The sequence below is a fragment of the Eubalaena glacialis genome, chromosome 11 (assembly GCF_028564815.1).
Source record: "Eubalaena glacialis isolate mEubGla1 chromosome 11, mEubGla1.1.hap2.+ XY, whole genome shotgun sequence".
NCBI classification, from domain to species: domain Eukaryota; kingdom Metazoa; phylum Chordata; class Mammalia; order Artiodactyla; family Balaenidae; genus Eubalaena; species Eubalaena glacialis.
The window spans coordinates 5,450,975-5,465,844 of NC_083726.1; the positions used below are offsets into that span (position 1 = coordinate 5,450,975).

General features: G+C 54.0%; 1 protein-coding gene across 3 annotated transcripts in view; it reads right to left on the reverse strand.

Moving 5' to 3' along the window:
• Nucleotides 1–396: 396 nt before the first annotated feature.
• Nucleotides 397–14,870, reverse strand: part of PARVB (parvin beta) — a 110,735-nt gene continuing 96,261 nt past the window's right edge. For 2 of the 3 annotated variants that reach the window (XM_061206169.1, XM_061206172.1), the window contains exons 10-13: nucleotides 13,245–13,313; nucleotides 8,272–8,373; nucleotides 2,836–2,908; nucleotides 397–1,578 (exon numbers count right to left, since the gene is read on the reverse strand). In XM_061206169.1, the coding sequence (XP_061062152.1) occupies nucleotides 1,502–1,578; nucleotides 2,836–2,908; nucleotides 8,272–8,373; nucleotides 13,245–13,313 (321 nt within the window). In that variant the 3' untranslated portion in view covers nucleotides 397–1,501. The remainder of the gene's footprint in view (nucleotides 1,579–2,835; nucleotides 2,909–8,271; nucleotides 8,374–13,244; nucleotides 13,314–14,870) is intronic. The other variant, XM_061206170.1, reaches the window with a different exon arrangement.

The following is a 14,870-nucleotide window of genomic DNA, read 5'->3' on the forward strand; positions in this document are numbered from 1 at the left end:
CAGCAGCTCTGATCTACAGCAGGAAGGTGAGAATCAAACAGTAGAGAAAGGCCCATCTTGCTGGGGCAGCAAATGCTGAGAGAACTCAGGTGGTCGGCGTGTCATAAAAACCCCAGCTCGGGAGCCAGGGGTTGGGGGAGGGGGTGACCCAGCATAGGACCCGCCTCAGACCCAGCCTATGGGTCCCCATTTCTCTCCTGAGCCAAGGTGGGCAAGGGCTGAAGAGCACACAGACGAGGGATCTCATCTCCTTCAACAGGGTGCCCCAAAGGATGCCGACAGGGCTCCAGAAAGCTGGTACTCGGGGAGGAGAGAGGTGAACACTTCACATCTCCCTGTTGTTACAGGCTGAGCTCTGCCCACCCATCCCCCCCCCCCCCCCGCAGAACCCACATGTTGAAGTCCTAACCCCCAGGACCTGAGAATGTGATAGTATTTGGTGACAGGGTCTTTACAGAGGTAATTAAGGTAAAATGAGGTCATTAGGGTAGACCCCAATCCAATCTGCCTGGTGTCCTTAAAAGAAGAGATTAGGACACAGACACACGGGGAGACACGTGAGGATGCCTGGAGAGGACGGCGTCTACAAGCCAAGGAGAGATGCTCGGAAGGTACCAACCCTGATGACACCTTGATCTTGACTTCCAGTCTCCAGAACTGTGAGAGAATAAATGTCTATTATCTAAGGCCCCCGTCTGTGGCACTTTGTTATGGTGGCCCAAGCCAACTAAAACACCCTGCTTTCTAAAGGCTTTTTAAAATGCATCCATCCCCAAACAGGAGCTCTGGGACTGGACACTTCCCACTGGAAGGTGCCTACAATGCCACTGCCACTCCAGAGGCATTGTAGAGCCGACTCCGACACAGCCCACTCGGCCATAGCAAGAAATAAAGAAATGCCTCAGAAATCCTTCCTCCCTCGGACCGTGGCAGCTGGGTCCTCTGGGTCCCAGGTGTCTGTGCAAAAGCTAAGTGAAAACAGCACTGAGCGGCCGAGAAGCAGGGATGTGGGTGGACACTCGGTCACAGCTAAAGCTTTTGAGACTTAAGAGTGAAGTTTTTAAAACTGCAAAACGCTTTTTAGTAAAAAAGCCCTCACTGCCGAGGAGAGCCCTACCCAGGAGATTCCACGGGGACAGACAAGCCATTGCCACGGCTGCAAAGCTCTATCTCTGATCCCCTGTGGTCACTGACGGCTGTCAGCTGGAACGCCGGGCGCTCCCTCCCAGGGGTTCTGGCTTTTTTCTTTTCCATCTTTTGATCAACAAGGAACAGCACCCCGGGACACCCTAGGTGAAGCCAGCCTGCAAACTCAAGCACTGGTGTTTGGAACCTGCATTTCAAAAGAGGCCGCCCGCTGCAGAATTACAGGGAAAGGAGGTTAAGGGTATCAACCAGAAAAAGGTGGGGTGGGAGTGGGGAACAACCGCGGGCTTGGCGGGGAGGCCAGGGCACCTCCCAAAGCACCGTCCCCGCCGCGGTCTCTGCTGCGCCGCACCCGTCACTCCAGGTGCTTGTATTTGGTGAACAGGTTGTAAAGAACCCGCAGGGTAGATTTGAGGTCCAGGTTCACCACATCTGCAGAAGGAAACAGAGAGACCGTTTGGTGGATGAGAGAGTGCGCCCCAAGCCTTGGTGCCCCAAGCACTTGGGAGACACGTGGGACATCCTCTGTGTCCCCAGCAGGGCACTTCTGCCATCCCCCAAGATACAGACTGCCGTGAGAGCCCCCGGGCCGCTACCCGTGGGATGAGCACCTGGGATGGCGAGGATGTCATCCCTTCTAGGATTTGCATTGGACAAGTCTGCGTGGCGTAGGGTCCATGACAACCGAGGACATTTCCTGGGGACCAAACACCCACAGGCCATCCTGCGCCAGGACCACGGGCCTCCTGGGGCAGGGCAGGTGGGAGCTGCTGTCCCACCCCCTCAAGGTCAGGCACAGCGTGTGGCCCAGTAAGTCCCAGCCGCCTTGTTTGGTGGGAAGGGGCTCTGTCCTCCTGGGAGTCTGGGACCTGGTTTTCTCACTTGCTCTGTGAGCTCAGACCAGGGGCTTGGGGAGGGCTATGGGGATCGCGGGTCACAGGACGGAATTCCTGTCCCCGGACGGGTGTTCAGCAGTGGCTGCTGGGCCTCCCGGGGGGGGTGTGTGTGGAGGACACCCCACCCAGAATTCATGGCGTCACTGTAGGGCGGTGACTCCCAAAGTGGGGTCCCCGGGCCAGGAGCACTAGTGTCACCTGGCCACTTCTTACAAACGGGACTTGGAGGGTCCACTCCACGGCCCCCAAATCAGAAGCTGTGCTTAAGGAAGCAACCCCCCTCCCCGGGATTCAGATGCCCATTTGCGTTAGGGATTCCTGGTATAGGTCATTTAACATAGGAGCCAGGTATGACAGCGAGGTGGCCCCTCGCTGGGGCTCTGCGGGTCTCCACTGCCATTCAGACCTCATGGGCCATGACCGAGCCACGTCCCTGCTCATGAGCATCACCCGGGCATCAGGACATCGACCCGACAGGCATCAAACTGCAGTAAACCTTTAATATCCTTTCCAGACGTGAAGCGGCATCTCTAGTCTGGGCAATGGCACCTGGAGAGGCAATTAAATCCTGAGGCCGTGGAGCAGAGGCCACGTCCTCCGAGTCAAGTAGTTCCTAAAGAATCAGCCTTGGTGGCTCTGCCAGCGCAGGCCTCTTGGTCCCCGAAACCCTGAGCACAGGGGACATGTGGAGCTGGGGTCGGCAGAGCCCAGCCTTTGAGCCACACGTGCGGGGCCTGGAGGGAGAGACATGGCTGGCCGGGCAGCCCCTCTAAGACCTGGGTCAGGGCGTTACCTTCGGGGCGAGCCTTGGGCTTCTTAAGGCCTCCATCCAGCATCAGCTCAAAGGCAAACGACACGTTGTGGACCTGCAGAGGAAGCCAGAGTTAGCACCGGGGCCGCAGCTGGTCCCAGGCCCGCCCGCTGCCCCCTGCTTTCCTTCTAAAAGGACAGGATGGGAGCAAGTGTGGACAGAGGGAGCCTTTGGAATAACTACGCCCACGAGGACCAGGGGTGTCCTGGGCAGAGCGACAGGGTGGGCAGAGGGAGGGTGAGGGAGTCTTTTGAGGGTAACACACATTCATCTGGTGGGCCTCACTCCCCTCACCAATGATCGGGGGCGGCTGGGACATGCAGGGATGCGGGCACAAAGCCTGCCCTCAAGGGCTAGGGGTCCCCAGGTCCCGACACATCCACATGATGACAAGTGACAGTGACTTCCTTTTACAGATGAGGAAACCGAGGCTCAGAGAGGACAAGTAACTTCCCGAAGGTACCCAGCCCCGTGCACCATCCCCAGCATAAAGCAGCCACCCGCCATCTGCCAGAAGGGCCTCAAACGAGCTGAGTGTGACAGCTGTGCTCTCAGCAGGACAGCGGTGGCCCTGGTAAGGGGCAGGCACCTGGACCCCGCTGGAACTGAAGTCAGGCCGCTGGTGGCTGCAGCAGGGCTCTGGTCCTGGCCCTCACCTGCACGGCCCCAGAAAGATGGACACATCCGCATCCCCACACGACCTCCCCTCCAGCACTCGGCCCCCAAGGATGCTTGAAGCTCGCATTCTGCTAATGGCTGCCGCCGAGGTTAGACACGGAGCCTTCTCTGCTGTGTTTAAAGTCCACCTGAACCACAGAGATGCTGGTGATCAACCAAATCACAGGCAGCCAAACGTCTGCTTCGAGCAAAGGCTGGTGCGGGGTGGAGGACCAAAAAATAAAATAAATCACCAGTGTCAGAGCTAGAAAGGACTTTAGGGCTCTTCATAATCGAATACCCTTGAACAATAACATTTTCATGATTTCACTGCAAATGAAATCAGAAACATGCTAACAAGTTTACCTGTGATGTGGTTTAATAATTCACCAGGAGAAAGACATTTGGCAAAATAACCCTCAGCTAGTCAAGCCCACAAGAGTTTGGGGTACGGCAGGGAAGCATCCAGGCCACAGTGGCACCGGGCCGCGCTCAGAGAAGCAAAGGAAGCCACGGGCTTCTGGGCATCAACAGGAGTCGGGCCCTGGCATGGGAGACACGGCCCAGAGCGGGCTGGGAGGGCTGTACATGACCAGAGGCTCTCAGGCCGTGCAGAGGCAGTGGGGAGACAGGAGTCAGGCTGCCAGAGCCCCACCTACAGTGCCCGGAGCTGGCCGGGAGGGAGGGCTGCACCGGGCTGGGCCTCAAGCTGGGACGAGCATGGGAAATGGACGGGAGGGTCTGTAATCTCCCACTTTACAGAGGAGGTCCCGGGGCTAAACGGATGAGGACATCCATGCCAAGAAAGGCGCAAGGTTCAAAGAGATGGGGCCAGACCCACCCAAGTCTGGATTCGGAACCTGGGCCCTGTCTCCAAAAGCATCCTGCTTCCTCGGCCATCGGCTGACGGCCGTCCAGATCCCCGAATTCATACACACACAACAGGCTCTGAGTGGGGACAGAGTCAAGATGGCAAAGAGGGGGAAAGGGAACAAGAGTCAGGTTAGACCGTCAGCCCAACATGGGAACGGATGTCTTCCGTGGCCCCTCCAGACCTGCAGGATCCGCCCCCAGCACAGGTGTGGAGTGCGGTTCGGTCCATGAGGCCCCGCCCCTGCCCCGAGGAGAGAATAGCTGGGGGAGGGGCGGGCACACTTCCACGTCCCGCTTCCCCGCAGCTGTTCAGCACAACAGTCACTCGTGTTTTTTTAAGTAACAATACTTTGTAGACTTTTTTAAAGCTTTTACTTTATTTTATTTATAGATTTTTGGCCACACCGTGCGGCATGGGGGATCTTTGTTCCCTGACCAGGGATCGAACCCATGCCCTCTGCGGTGGAAGCACAGAGTCGTAACCACTGGACCACCAGGGAAGTCCCAACAGTGATTGGTTTTGAGCAAGATTTCCCCTCTGCCTTCTTCTCAGTCAGAGGAAACCGCCAGATAGGAAACTGCCCCCCACCCTCCTCCCATTCTCTCTCAGAGCCATGCCTCGCCACGCACAACTTCTCTGCCCGGGCAGAGAAGCATTCCCAGAGCCCAGCCCCACGGACTGGGCACAAAGAACAGCAAACAGCTCCGGATGAGGATGTGGGGTCACCTCCCTGACCGTGATCGCAGAGTGTGACACCCCCCCCCCAGCCTCGAGCTGAACCCCAAGGCCCTACACTGCTGCTACGAGCCAGCCCACAGGCAGGACCCCAAGTCCTTCCTCTCTGCAATGCAAAGGATTGTCAAAAACCTGGCCAGGTGAGAGAAGAGTAGAGGGTCCTGAAAAGGAGCGGGCTTTTCCGGCTCTGCCCCTGCTGACTGTGACCCCCCCCCCATGTCCCCAGCCTCCGTGCGAGGTCCCGATTCCTCGCCGGGGTAGGGAATCAGATGAGGAGACAGAAGGGAAAGCGCCTTGAAACTGCAAAGCCCTTTCTGGGATTTGCTTCTAGGAGTAACCTCCGAGTCTCCAGGACACACTCCGCCCGCAGAGAGAGGGACACTGTGGAATCTTCCAGAAGATGAGTGACGGGCCCAAGGGACCCAGCAAAGTGGCCGGCACAGAGCAAGCCTCAAACGGTGGGCCTAAAACAAGAAGCCATCGGTGGTACCCACGCTTCTGAGACAGTTCAAAGGGACCGTTCATTTGTATGCAGGAACCTACAGGGTCGGAGACGTCTGGTCTTGTCTTTTTAAAATCCAGTACAGGGGCTTCCCTGGTGGTGCAGTGGTTAAGAATCTGCCTGACAATGCAAGGAACACGGGTTCGAGCCCTGGCCCGGGAAGATCCCACATGCCGCGGAGCAACTAAGCCCGTGCACCACAACTACTGAGCCTGCACTCTAGAGCCCGCGAGACACAGCTATGGAGCCCACGTGCCACAACGACCGAAGCCCACGCGCCTAGAGCCCGTGCTCCACTACAAGAGAAGCCACCGCAATGAGAAGCCCGCACACCACAATGAAGAGTAGCCCCCGCTCGCCACAACTAGAGAAAGCCCGCGCACAGCAACGAAGACCCAACACAGCCAAAAATAAAAACCAAACAAATAAATAAATAAATTTATTTTAAAAAATAAGAATAAAAAAATAAAATCCAGTGCAGTTGTTTAAAAACACAAGCCCATGATGCATCCCTGACTTTGCTCACTGAGCCTCAGTCTCCTGCCGCTGCGGCAAAGACTCCCAGCGCCTCGCAGTCTCGGCCCGGGAATGCTCCCTGACGGTCTCTCTGCACGTGTCACCACTACCTGGCCACATCTGGACGAGGTGCCTGGGAGCCCAGGCACTGGGACCAGCCTGAAGTGGGCTCAGGTCTGTGCAACGGGGAAAGGCCACCACCTGCGAGGTGGTCGGGAAGACCTGGAGGTTAATTATCACCATGGCTCACGAGGAACCTCCCAGCGGTGGCGTGATGCCACGACTCCCTGTGGGGAGGAAAGCAGAGAATCCAGGGGTGGGAGCTGGGGGCTAACGTGGCCAGACAAGGACCCTCCAGAAGGCCGGCCTCTTCCGAGGAGAGCTCCAGCGGCCCTTGGGTCCCCTCCTCGAGGGTCGATGGGCCAGCACCATGCTGGGCACGGTCCCCTATAGCAGCCTTCCCTTCCTGGCTCCCGATCAGAGGCAAAGGTGGACCGAACAGGCTCACACCTCCCAGGCCAGAGAGCGACTGACAGAGACTTTCATCCCGTCTCAAAGGGAAGGAGACCGAGCTGGGAGGGGACGCCCCTGCCCCTGCACCGAGCTTGTCCTGGAAAGAAGCCCAGCTCCAGACGGCCTGACTAAATTCACCCTTCTTGCCAGCCTTCGTACTCATCTGAACAAAGAAAATATCTCTCCAAAACAACGTTTCTGCAGCCAGCCACGTGGCCGGGAAATGAAAGATGAGCCCCGTCACCCAACTGTCTTGTCTTTTTGCTTCCTGACCGGCCCCGCAGAGCCCCGTGCATCCCCGCTCACCGCGGACGCAAACCTGCCAGGACCCCGCTGATCCGCTCTGATTCCACCTCAGCAGGCAAGACGGCAGCGGCATTTGGCCGCGAGCAAACCGCCCTCGAGGTGCCAGAAGTGGGCAGATTGATAAACACTGGCCCTGCTTCCATGTTTCTCTGACTGCCGCCACCTGCTTGCATTGTCTGTCTCCCCAACTCACGGTCTAGCGCTTCGGGAAAATAAAATGACAGATGCTCTCGAGTTCAAGCAATACGGCCAGTCCACGAGCCAAATTTCTAAAAGCGATGCGCTAAATACTGCTGGGATGGCTGGACCTCGGGAAGCCCTGGCAGGAGGCAAACCACCTGGTCACAAGGGCATCCCAAATGTGAAGGTCACGCCCTTTGACCCAGACAATCCTCTCTGAGGGATTTTCCTAGAAAACAATCCACAGGAATGAAAAAAAGATACACACACATACATATGTGTGTGTGTATATATTCAAGACAATGCCTTATTGTTTTGTTTTTAAATAATTTTTTAATAGATTATTTATTTTTATTTATTTTTGGCTGCATTTGGGTCTTCATTGCTGTGTGCGGGCTTTCTCTAGTTGCGGCGAGTGGGGGCTACTCTTCGTTGCGGTGCACAGGCTTCTCACTGTGGTGGCTTCTCTTGTTGCAGAGCACGGGCTCTAGGTGCGCGGGCTCAGTAGTTGTGGCACGTGGGCTCTAGAGCACAGGTTCAGCAGTTGCGGCGCACGGGCTTAGTTGCCCCGCGGCATGTGGGATCTTCCTGGACCAGGGCTCGGACCTGTGTCCCCTGCATTGGCAGGCAGATTCTTAACCATTGCACCACCAGGGAAGTCCCTGCCTTATTGTTTTAATAGTGAAAAAGAAACAAGTTGATCGCCCAAAAGTGGGGAACAGGGAGACAGTGACCTCAGAGCCACTCCATAGACTTTGCGCAGCCACTGAAGATGGTATATATAGGAAGCTCATGAAGCAGCACGAAAACCAGACAGGATGTCCGTGTGTCATGAACAGGGGAGGGATTTGCAACTCTACTGACGTTTGGCCACAATTATTAAAACCAGCATCGTCCCGGGGGAAAGACCCCGAAGAGAACATGGCACACGACACTTGGATGCGTCAGGCACTGCCCACGGGTTTCCTTCTTTTCCTGAGGGTCACGTCTAATTGCAACACCATTTTCTGGGCAGTACTTATTTTTTGGAGAATGCAGCTAGACTCCAGAAAGAGTGGTCGGGGGATTCTACACTGTGCCCTTGGACGAGCGCGTCCCGGGCCACTCCCGGGATGGAGACCATGCACGCACGTACCTTCTGATCGAAGCTGTCCGGGGTCAGGTAGAAGTTGTGCAGGGGTACAAAGTAGTCTTCCAGAAGCCCCATGAGCAGAACCAGGTACACGCCATCTGCAAACTACAGAGGGACATGTGGTGATGTTTCTGGGCCACGCACGGAGTCAGTGAATGATCTGCAGCCACTCAAAAGGAGGAAAATGTTTTAAAGTAAAAAAAAAAAAAAAAATCGATCCCTTGTTGAGGAGAGCAAGCCTGCAGTCAGGTGAAGGACGAGGGTGCAAAGCACGCGCTCGGGATTGGATGTGATGGCCTGTGCGTTTGGGATGGAGTGCCGCTGCGTGGAGAGGAGCAGACCACTGACCTTGGGGATAACGCTAGCTCCCAACTCTCTGGGTTGTTGTGGGTACCCTGCGGGGCGGGAGGGGGAGCGGGGGCAAGGAGCACCCAGCATGCAGGGAGTGCTCCATCAGTGAGCAGGGGCCTGTGGGCACGGTTAATCCACAACCTGCAGGGCGTCCTATGCTTTGGTTTGGGGTTTGCTGCCCCGTTCTGCTTGCTCACTTAGTCAGCTGCCTGAGTTCCTTCTTCTAGCGGTATTCACAGCATAGGAAGAGACCCTCCCGTGCCCCGGTGACGACGAGCTTCTGTGTGCACCCAGCACGCGGGTCCGTCCTAGCTGGGCCCTAATCAGCAGGCTGCAGCCTTACCCCACACCCCCAGCCCCTCAACCTGCTACCCGGCCCAGCACCACCTCCCATGCACAGGAGGGGCCCAGGAATCTAGAGCAAAAGACTCTGCTCTTTGCCTGGGCCCCTCACCCCACTCCACTGCCCACCACCCAATAAGCCAGGACAGGGAACAACTGCTCCTTTTACAGATAAAGTGATGGAGACCAATGAGGGCAGAAAACCTTGCCAGAGGGGAGGAGGGGACCAAGGCTCGGGAGGCAGAGTCTGGTCTCTGGGACATGGACCAGCGCCCCCCCCCCCCACCGCCCCGGGGCGGGGCAGGGGAGGCAGGACCCGCCCATCCTCCCAGAGGGCAGGCATGGTATCTCTGAGGCCTCCTGCAGATGGAGGACTCGTGAGGACCCCAGCCTCCAGGTTCTGGAACTGTGTGGACCAATATGGTAGCCACTGGCCACATGTGCCTAGTGAAATTTTTTACGCAATTTTTTTTTAAGTAATTAATTTATTTATTTGGCTGCAACGGGTCTCCGTTGCGGCACGCGGGATCTTTCGTTGCGGCGCACGGGCTTCTCTCTAGTTGTGGCGTGGGCTCAGTAGTTGCGGCATGTGGGATCTTAGTTCCCCTGACCAGGGATTGAACCTGCTTCCCCTGCATCGGAAGGTGGATTCTTAACCACTGGACCACCAGCGAAGTCCCTTTACAAACTTTTTTGAATGATGTTGACCTATTTCGGTAAAACGTACATAACACGAAATGTACCATTTTAACCATTTGTCAGTGTGCATTTCAGTCATATTTTGTACATTCACGTTGTTGTGCAACCAATCTCCAGAACTCTTAAGTTTAAATTTTAAAAAATTTAAATAAAATACAAAATTCAGCTCCTCAGTCACACAGGCCCCATTTCAAGTGCTTGACAGCCACACGTGGCCAGTGGCTACTGTGTCGGATGGTGCAGTGATAGAACGTTTCCATCGCTAAAGGAAGTTTCACTGGTCAGCCCTGGGCTAGAAGGCTGCCACGCAGGACAGCTGGACAGCTGCAACGGGCCGACACCCAGGAGGCTTTCAGCTTCCTGAGACCAGCAACTGCAGCGGTAGAAAGAGAATCTGCAGAAGCGAGGACGGTTTTATTAAAGGCAACAGCAGCAGCCCCCCACCCCCCACCATCATAGCCAGGCGGCCGAGGATAAAAAGTCCAAATCACAAGCATCCAACATCAGAAAGCCCTGTCCTCTGGAAGGGGAAGGCGACGCTAAGAAACAGCCCAAGGCAGAGAGACACAATCATAATGTGTGAACGGGCAGGTCCTTCCTGGAGAGAGCGTTCCAGACCCTGGTTTAACGTGATCTGATTGACCCTTTGCCTGCGTGTCATGAGGTTCACGCTTCCGCGCCATGCAGACGTCACTTACTCAGCTCCTGTTCTGGCCGACAGTGCTGGTGGAATGTACTGGCAGCTCTTGCCCCCTCCCCGGTGACACTGAGCCAGCGCACCCCCAAAACCGCTCTCTCATCAACACTGAGCCATTTCCAGGGAAACAGAAGAACCTGCCCCCATCACCTGCCGGGAGGCGTGGGGAGTGGGTGCTGAGGCGCCAAGATGCCTGGAGAGCCTTTGCTGATTTCCAAGGCATCTTCTAACCCACCCTGGGACCCCCGTGTCACAGGAGTGTGGGAGAGATGGTCACGCAGAAAGGCAGGCAGGGAAGGGGTGGGGTACCCAGGAGGGTGAGGGCCAGGCGGAGTGGGGCGGCTTATCAGGAAATGAGTGGGACCCTCGGTTTTCACACGCGCGAGAACAGTGGTCCTCCGACGGGGTGCCCTCACTCAGAATCCACGGTGCGGCTCTGCAGGAGACGGAAATCCCCACGGAGGCCCTAAGACACCATCACCACCGTCTGCATGCGCATGTATTACTGACGTTTCAAATGCACTATCTCCATTCCAGTTTAAACACGTGGGGAGAAGTTCAAAGAGGAACTGGCTCAGTATCACAGAGCTAGGAAGACGCCCACAATATAAAAGTGGTTTTAAAAAGAAAGGAAAACACACACACACACACACACACACACACACACACACACCCCGAGCAGGAATTTGAGCCTCTGACTTCCAGGACATCGAGACTTTAATGATGAACATATTTATAAAAATACCCAGATTCCTTTGCCACAAAAGGAAAAAAATCTGCATTTCTATGGCCAGTGATCTTTCCTGGTGGACCACTGGTTCAAAATAATTTTAAGATATTACTTCATATTGTGTGGTGATAGAAAAAAAAAAATGGACATACTGAGTAAATAGAGATCAATGCAAATTGAAGTTTAGAGTCTCAGCCTAAGATGTCTGGCTATTAATACTGGTGTGCAGGCCCACCTGGGCGGTGACAGTCGGAAAGAGTTGGCGAAGATGGGGGTTCTCAACAGCGCCAGTGAGAGTTTCAGGCGGGCAAAGCTTCCTGGGCCCTCCGTGTTACCACGGAGAAATGCTCTAACGACCCCATTTCTAGAAGTTTATCCTAAGGAAGCAGACAAGGGCACAAACAGCTGTGTGCAAAGATGCCCACTGAACAGCTATTTACAAGATCGGCAAACGTCCCATCATGAGGGCTGGGTTTAATGACGCACAACACAGCCTTAGAACAGAATAGAAGGCGGCTATTAAAAGTGACAAACGCAGACAGACAGACGAGACAACACAAACAGGACTAGACAGAAACACACACACACTCACACAAAAACATGCCCACACTATTTAGTAACAAAAAACACTTTACAAAACAGCTGTACAGTACGATCCATTGCCATTTCAAAAAATACACTTACGCAGACAAACCATCTAGAAAAACACACATCCAACCATTAACTGTAGTTCATTACCTCTGGAGAGGATGACGGGAGAGTTTAGGGGGAGTAGAAAAAAGGACTGTTGCTTTTCAATGAGTACACTTCTGGACTGTTACTATTTCAAGCCGCAAATAATCAGAGGCTAAATGTGCAATTTTTTAGTAAACTGATAAAAAAATACGTGTGTTTGCAAACAATGCACAAATAAATATACACATTAAAAACGGACCATTCGGCTTTCAAACACAGACCCGTGCTGCCTGCAATGAGCTATCCGTGTAGAGAAATGATGTGGAATAAAATCCCCAGCACCGCTATCTCTGGGTGATGGGATTATCTCTGGGTGATGGGATTACGGATGATTTTTATTTGTTTTGCTTATCTGCATTTTCAGACATTTCCACAATGAACCTGAATTACTTTTTTAATTAGAAAAGCAAATGAGAAAAGTTAAAGAAAGAGAAAGGAATGAATGCAATCACCCAGGGGTTTGAGAAGGATCAGCTGCGCATTAGAGAAATCGGCACTGAGAACTCAAAAGACGCCAAATTCAAGCACCCAGCTAATCCTGGGGAAATTATATTTTGTCTTTAATGCTTGCCGAGCGCTTAAAACATATTTTCACGATGGTGCGTCCGCTCTGAGTGGGGGTGGGGAAGTATACTTTCTATACTTACTGCAGGAGAAATACTTTGTGTGTATTCATTAGAAGGATATTAGCAAGCATTTGCTAGGTGCCGGCCGCTGCGCTGCGTGTAGGACGGCCACGGACAGCAGAAGCAGAGGGGACCAGGACATTCCAGACTGAGGGACCCGTACACGCAGAGGCTCTTTGGTGGGGCTGTGATGGCACCTTGGAGGGTGTTATGCTTGAATTGTATCCCCCCCAAAAAAAGATGTGTTGGGATCCTAACCCCCAGAATCTGTAAGCGTGAATTTATTTGGAAAACCAGGGTCTTTGCAGAAGTCCTCACGTTAAGATGAGGTCATTAGGGTGGGTCTTAATCCAATGTGACTGTGTTTTTACAAAAAGGGAAAATTTGGATACAACACCCACAAGAAGGCCGAGATCGGGATGAAACATCTAATGACCCAAGGAACGCTAAAAATTACCAGTAAGCCACCAGGAGCTGGGGGAGAGCCCGGAACAGATCCCCGCTCAGAGCCTCAGAAGGAACCGGCCCTGCAGACACCTTGATCTGGGACTTCTGGCCTCCAGAACTATGAAGACATAAATGTCTGTTGTTTAAGGTACTAGTTAAGGTAGCCCCAAGAAATTAAGACAGAGGGTCTGGGAGAAGGCCAGGATGGCTGGGGCTGGGGCTGTTTTGGCTGTGGGATGGGCATTCCTTGTTAGACAAACACGCTTTGTTCACACGGCCCACCGGGGATCAGAAAGCTGGCTGAAAATGACACCAGACAAAGGGTCCTTCAGCCCAGAACACAGCTTACCTGGGTTTCTAGTTCCGTCACCTCCAAATTCAGCTTGTTCAGGTGCTTGTTCACAAACGTGATGAGAGACTGCAAAGCAAAGAGACGCGGGAACCGTGAGCAAGAGATTCAGCTCCCACGTTGGGGGACAGATGTGACATTTGCCATCACTGGCTTTATGAAACGCTTCCATAATCTCCTCTGTTTGCTAAAATAAAATGCTCGTGTTTAAAACGAAATGTTCTTACAATAACCCTTGGTTTTAATGGGATAATGCCTAAATCTATCCCAGCTGGAGAAGAAACGTACATCTCTGTCCCCCAGCCCATGTGCACACACGCGATCCACACACATACCGTATTTAACAACCCTACAGAAGAATAATCAGTGCCCTCAAGAAGGATATAACTGTCAGGGGGAGATAAATGCTTAAATGTAGGCTAGACGTAACCTTGAACTACAAAAGATTGAGAGAGAAAGGCTGCCTGGGGCCACACCCATCACAGTGTCAGTAAAGGAAGAAACGCCAGAGATTTTCTGAGCCCTGGTTTATATGTACATAGGGCCACTGGCTTCTCCTCTCTGGTAAAAGTTTAAAACTTGCCACGTGTAACTCTTCTCTGTAATCAAACCCAACTTTCATGGAAACTCAACACCAACCCCACCTCTGCCTACCCTGGACATGATGTCATCCCTTTTTCATTCCACCCAAATCTACCATGTGCCAGGCACTCTGCTTCGTGCTAGAGACACGAGACAGTAACTAAGACAGAGCCCCACCCTGAAGAGTCTGAGGCACAATTCTCCATATACACACCCAGTGGAGGCCACGGAGAATCGAGAGAGACAGCAAAGCCTGTGAAACACACAATGTCGGGGCAGGGCAGGGGGTGTTGATGAGAAGTGTGTGGGTCCCTGGAAGATGTGGCGCGGGAGGGTAGCATTTGAGCTGGGGGTGAGCCAAGTGGGAGATGAGAGTGTGGGGAGAGGGCGGAGCAGCCACCCGGGCCACGTACACACGTGCGAACCCTCTGGCATCTTCTGGCTGGGGCTGGATGTGGGTGGGATGGGAGAGAGTAGGAGGGCATGACCTTGGAGGGACCTGGAGAGGTGGACGGGAGCCCCGAACACAACAATTCCCAGTGTGGGAGTGGGAAAGGGCCAGACTGGAAGCAGGAAGCTGTCGGGAAACGAAAGGATTTTGTCTTGGTCATTGCTGGGGTCCCCCCAGCAATCCTTTTCAAAGAATACATTAGCATCAGATCCACTGAAAGACAACATTACTCCACATCACATTCAACACCACCTAGCAACTATCTCCTTCGAGCCGGGCCCTCACTCAGGGTGGTTGCATTGTATTCTCACAGCGGCTGCCTCTGTCCTGACAGATGGGAAACCTGCCGCGAGGGGTTATAATCTGCCTCCTGGGGGGCAGCTGATAAGTGAGGGGAGGGGGGTTCGTGGCAGATATGACTCCTCTTCTTGTGCCTCCACTGAAAGCGTTCCGTCAGGGTTCTGGGGGTCGGATGTGGCCGGGGGTGGGTCGGGGGCAATGCTCTGAGGCCCCAGGGTATGTCGCTCATGACCTGAGAATGCTAAGACGGCTCCGCCCCAGAAGGACCATCGGGATGGTTCTGCCAGCCTTTT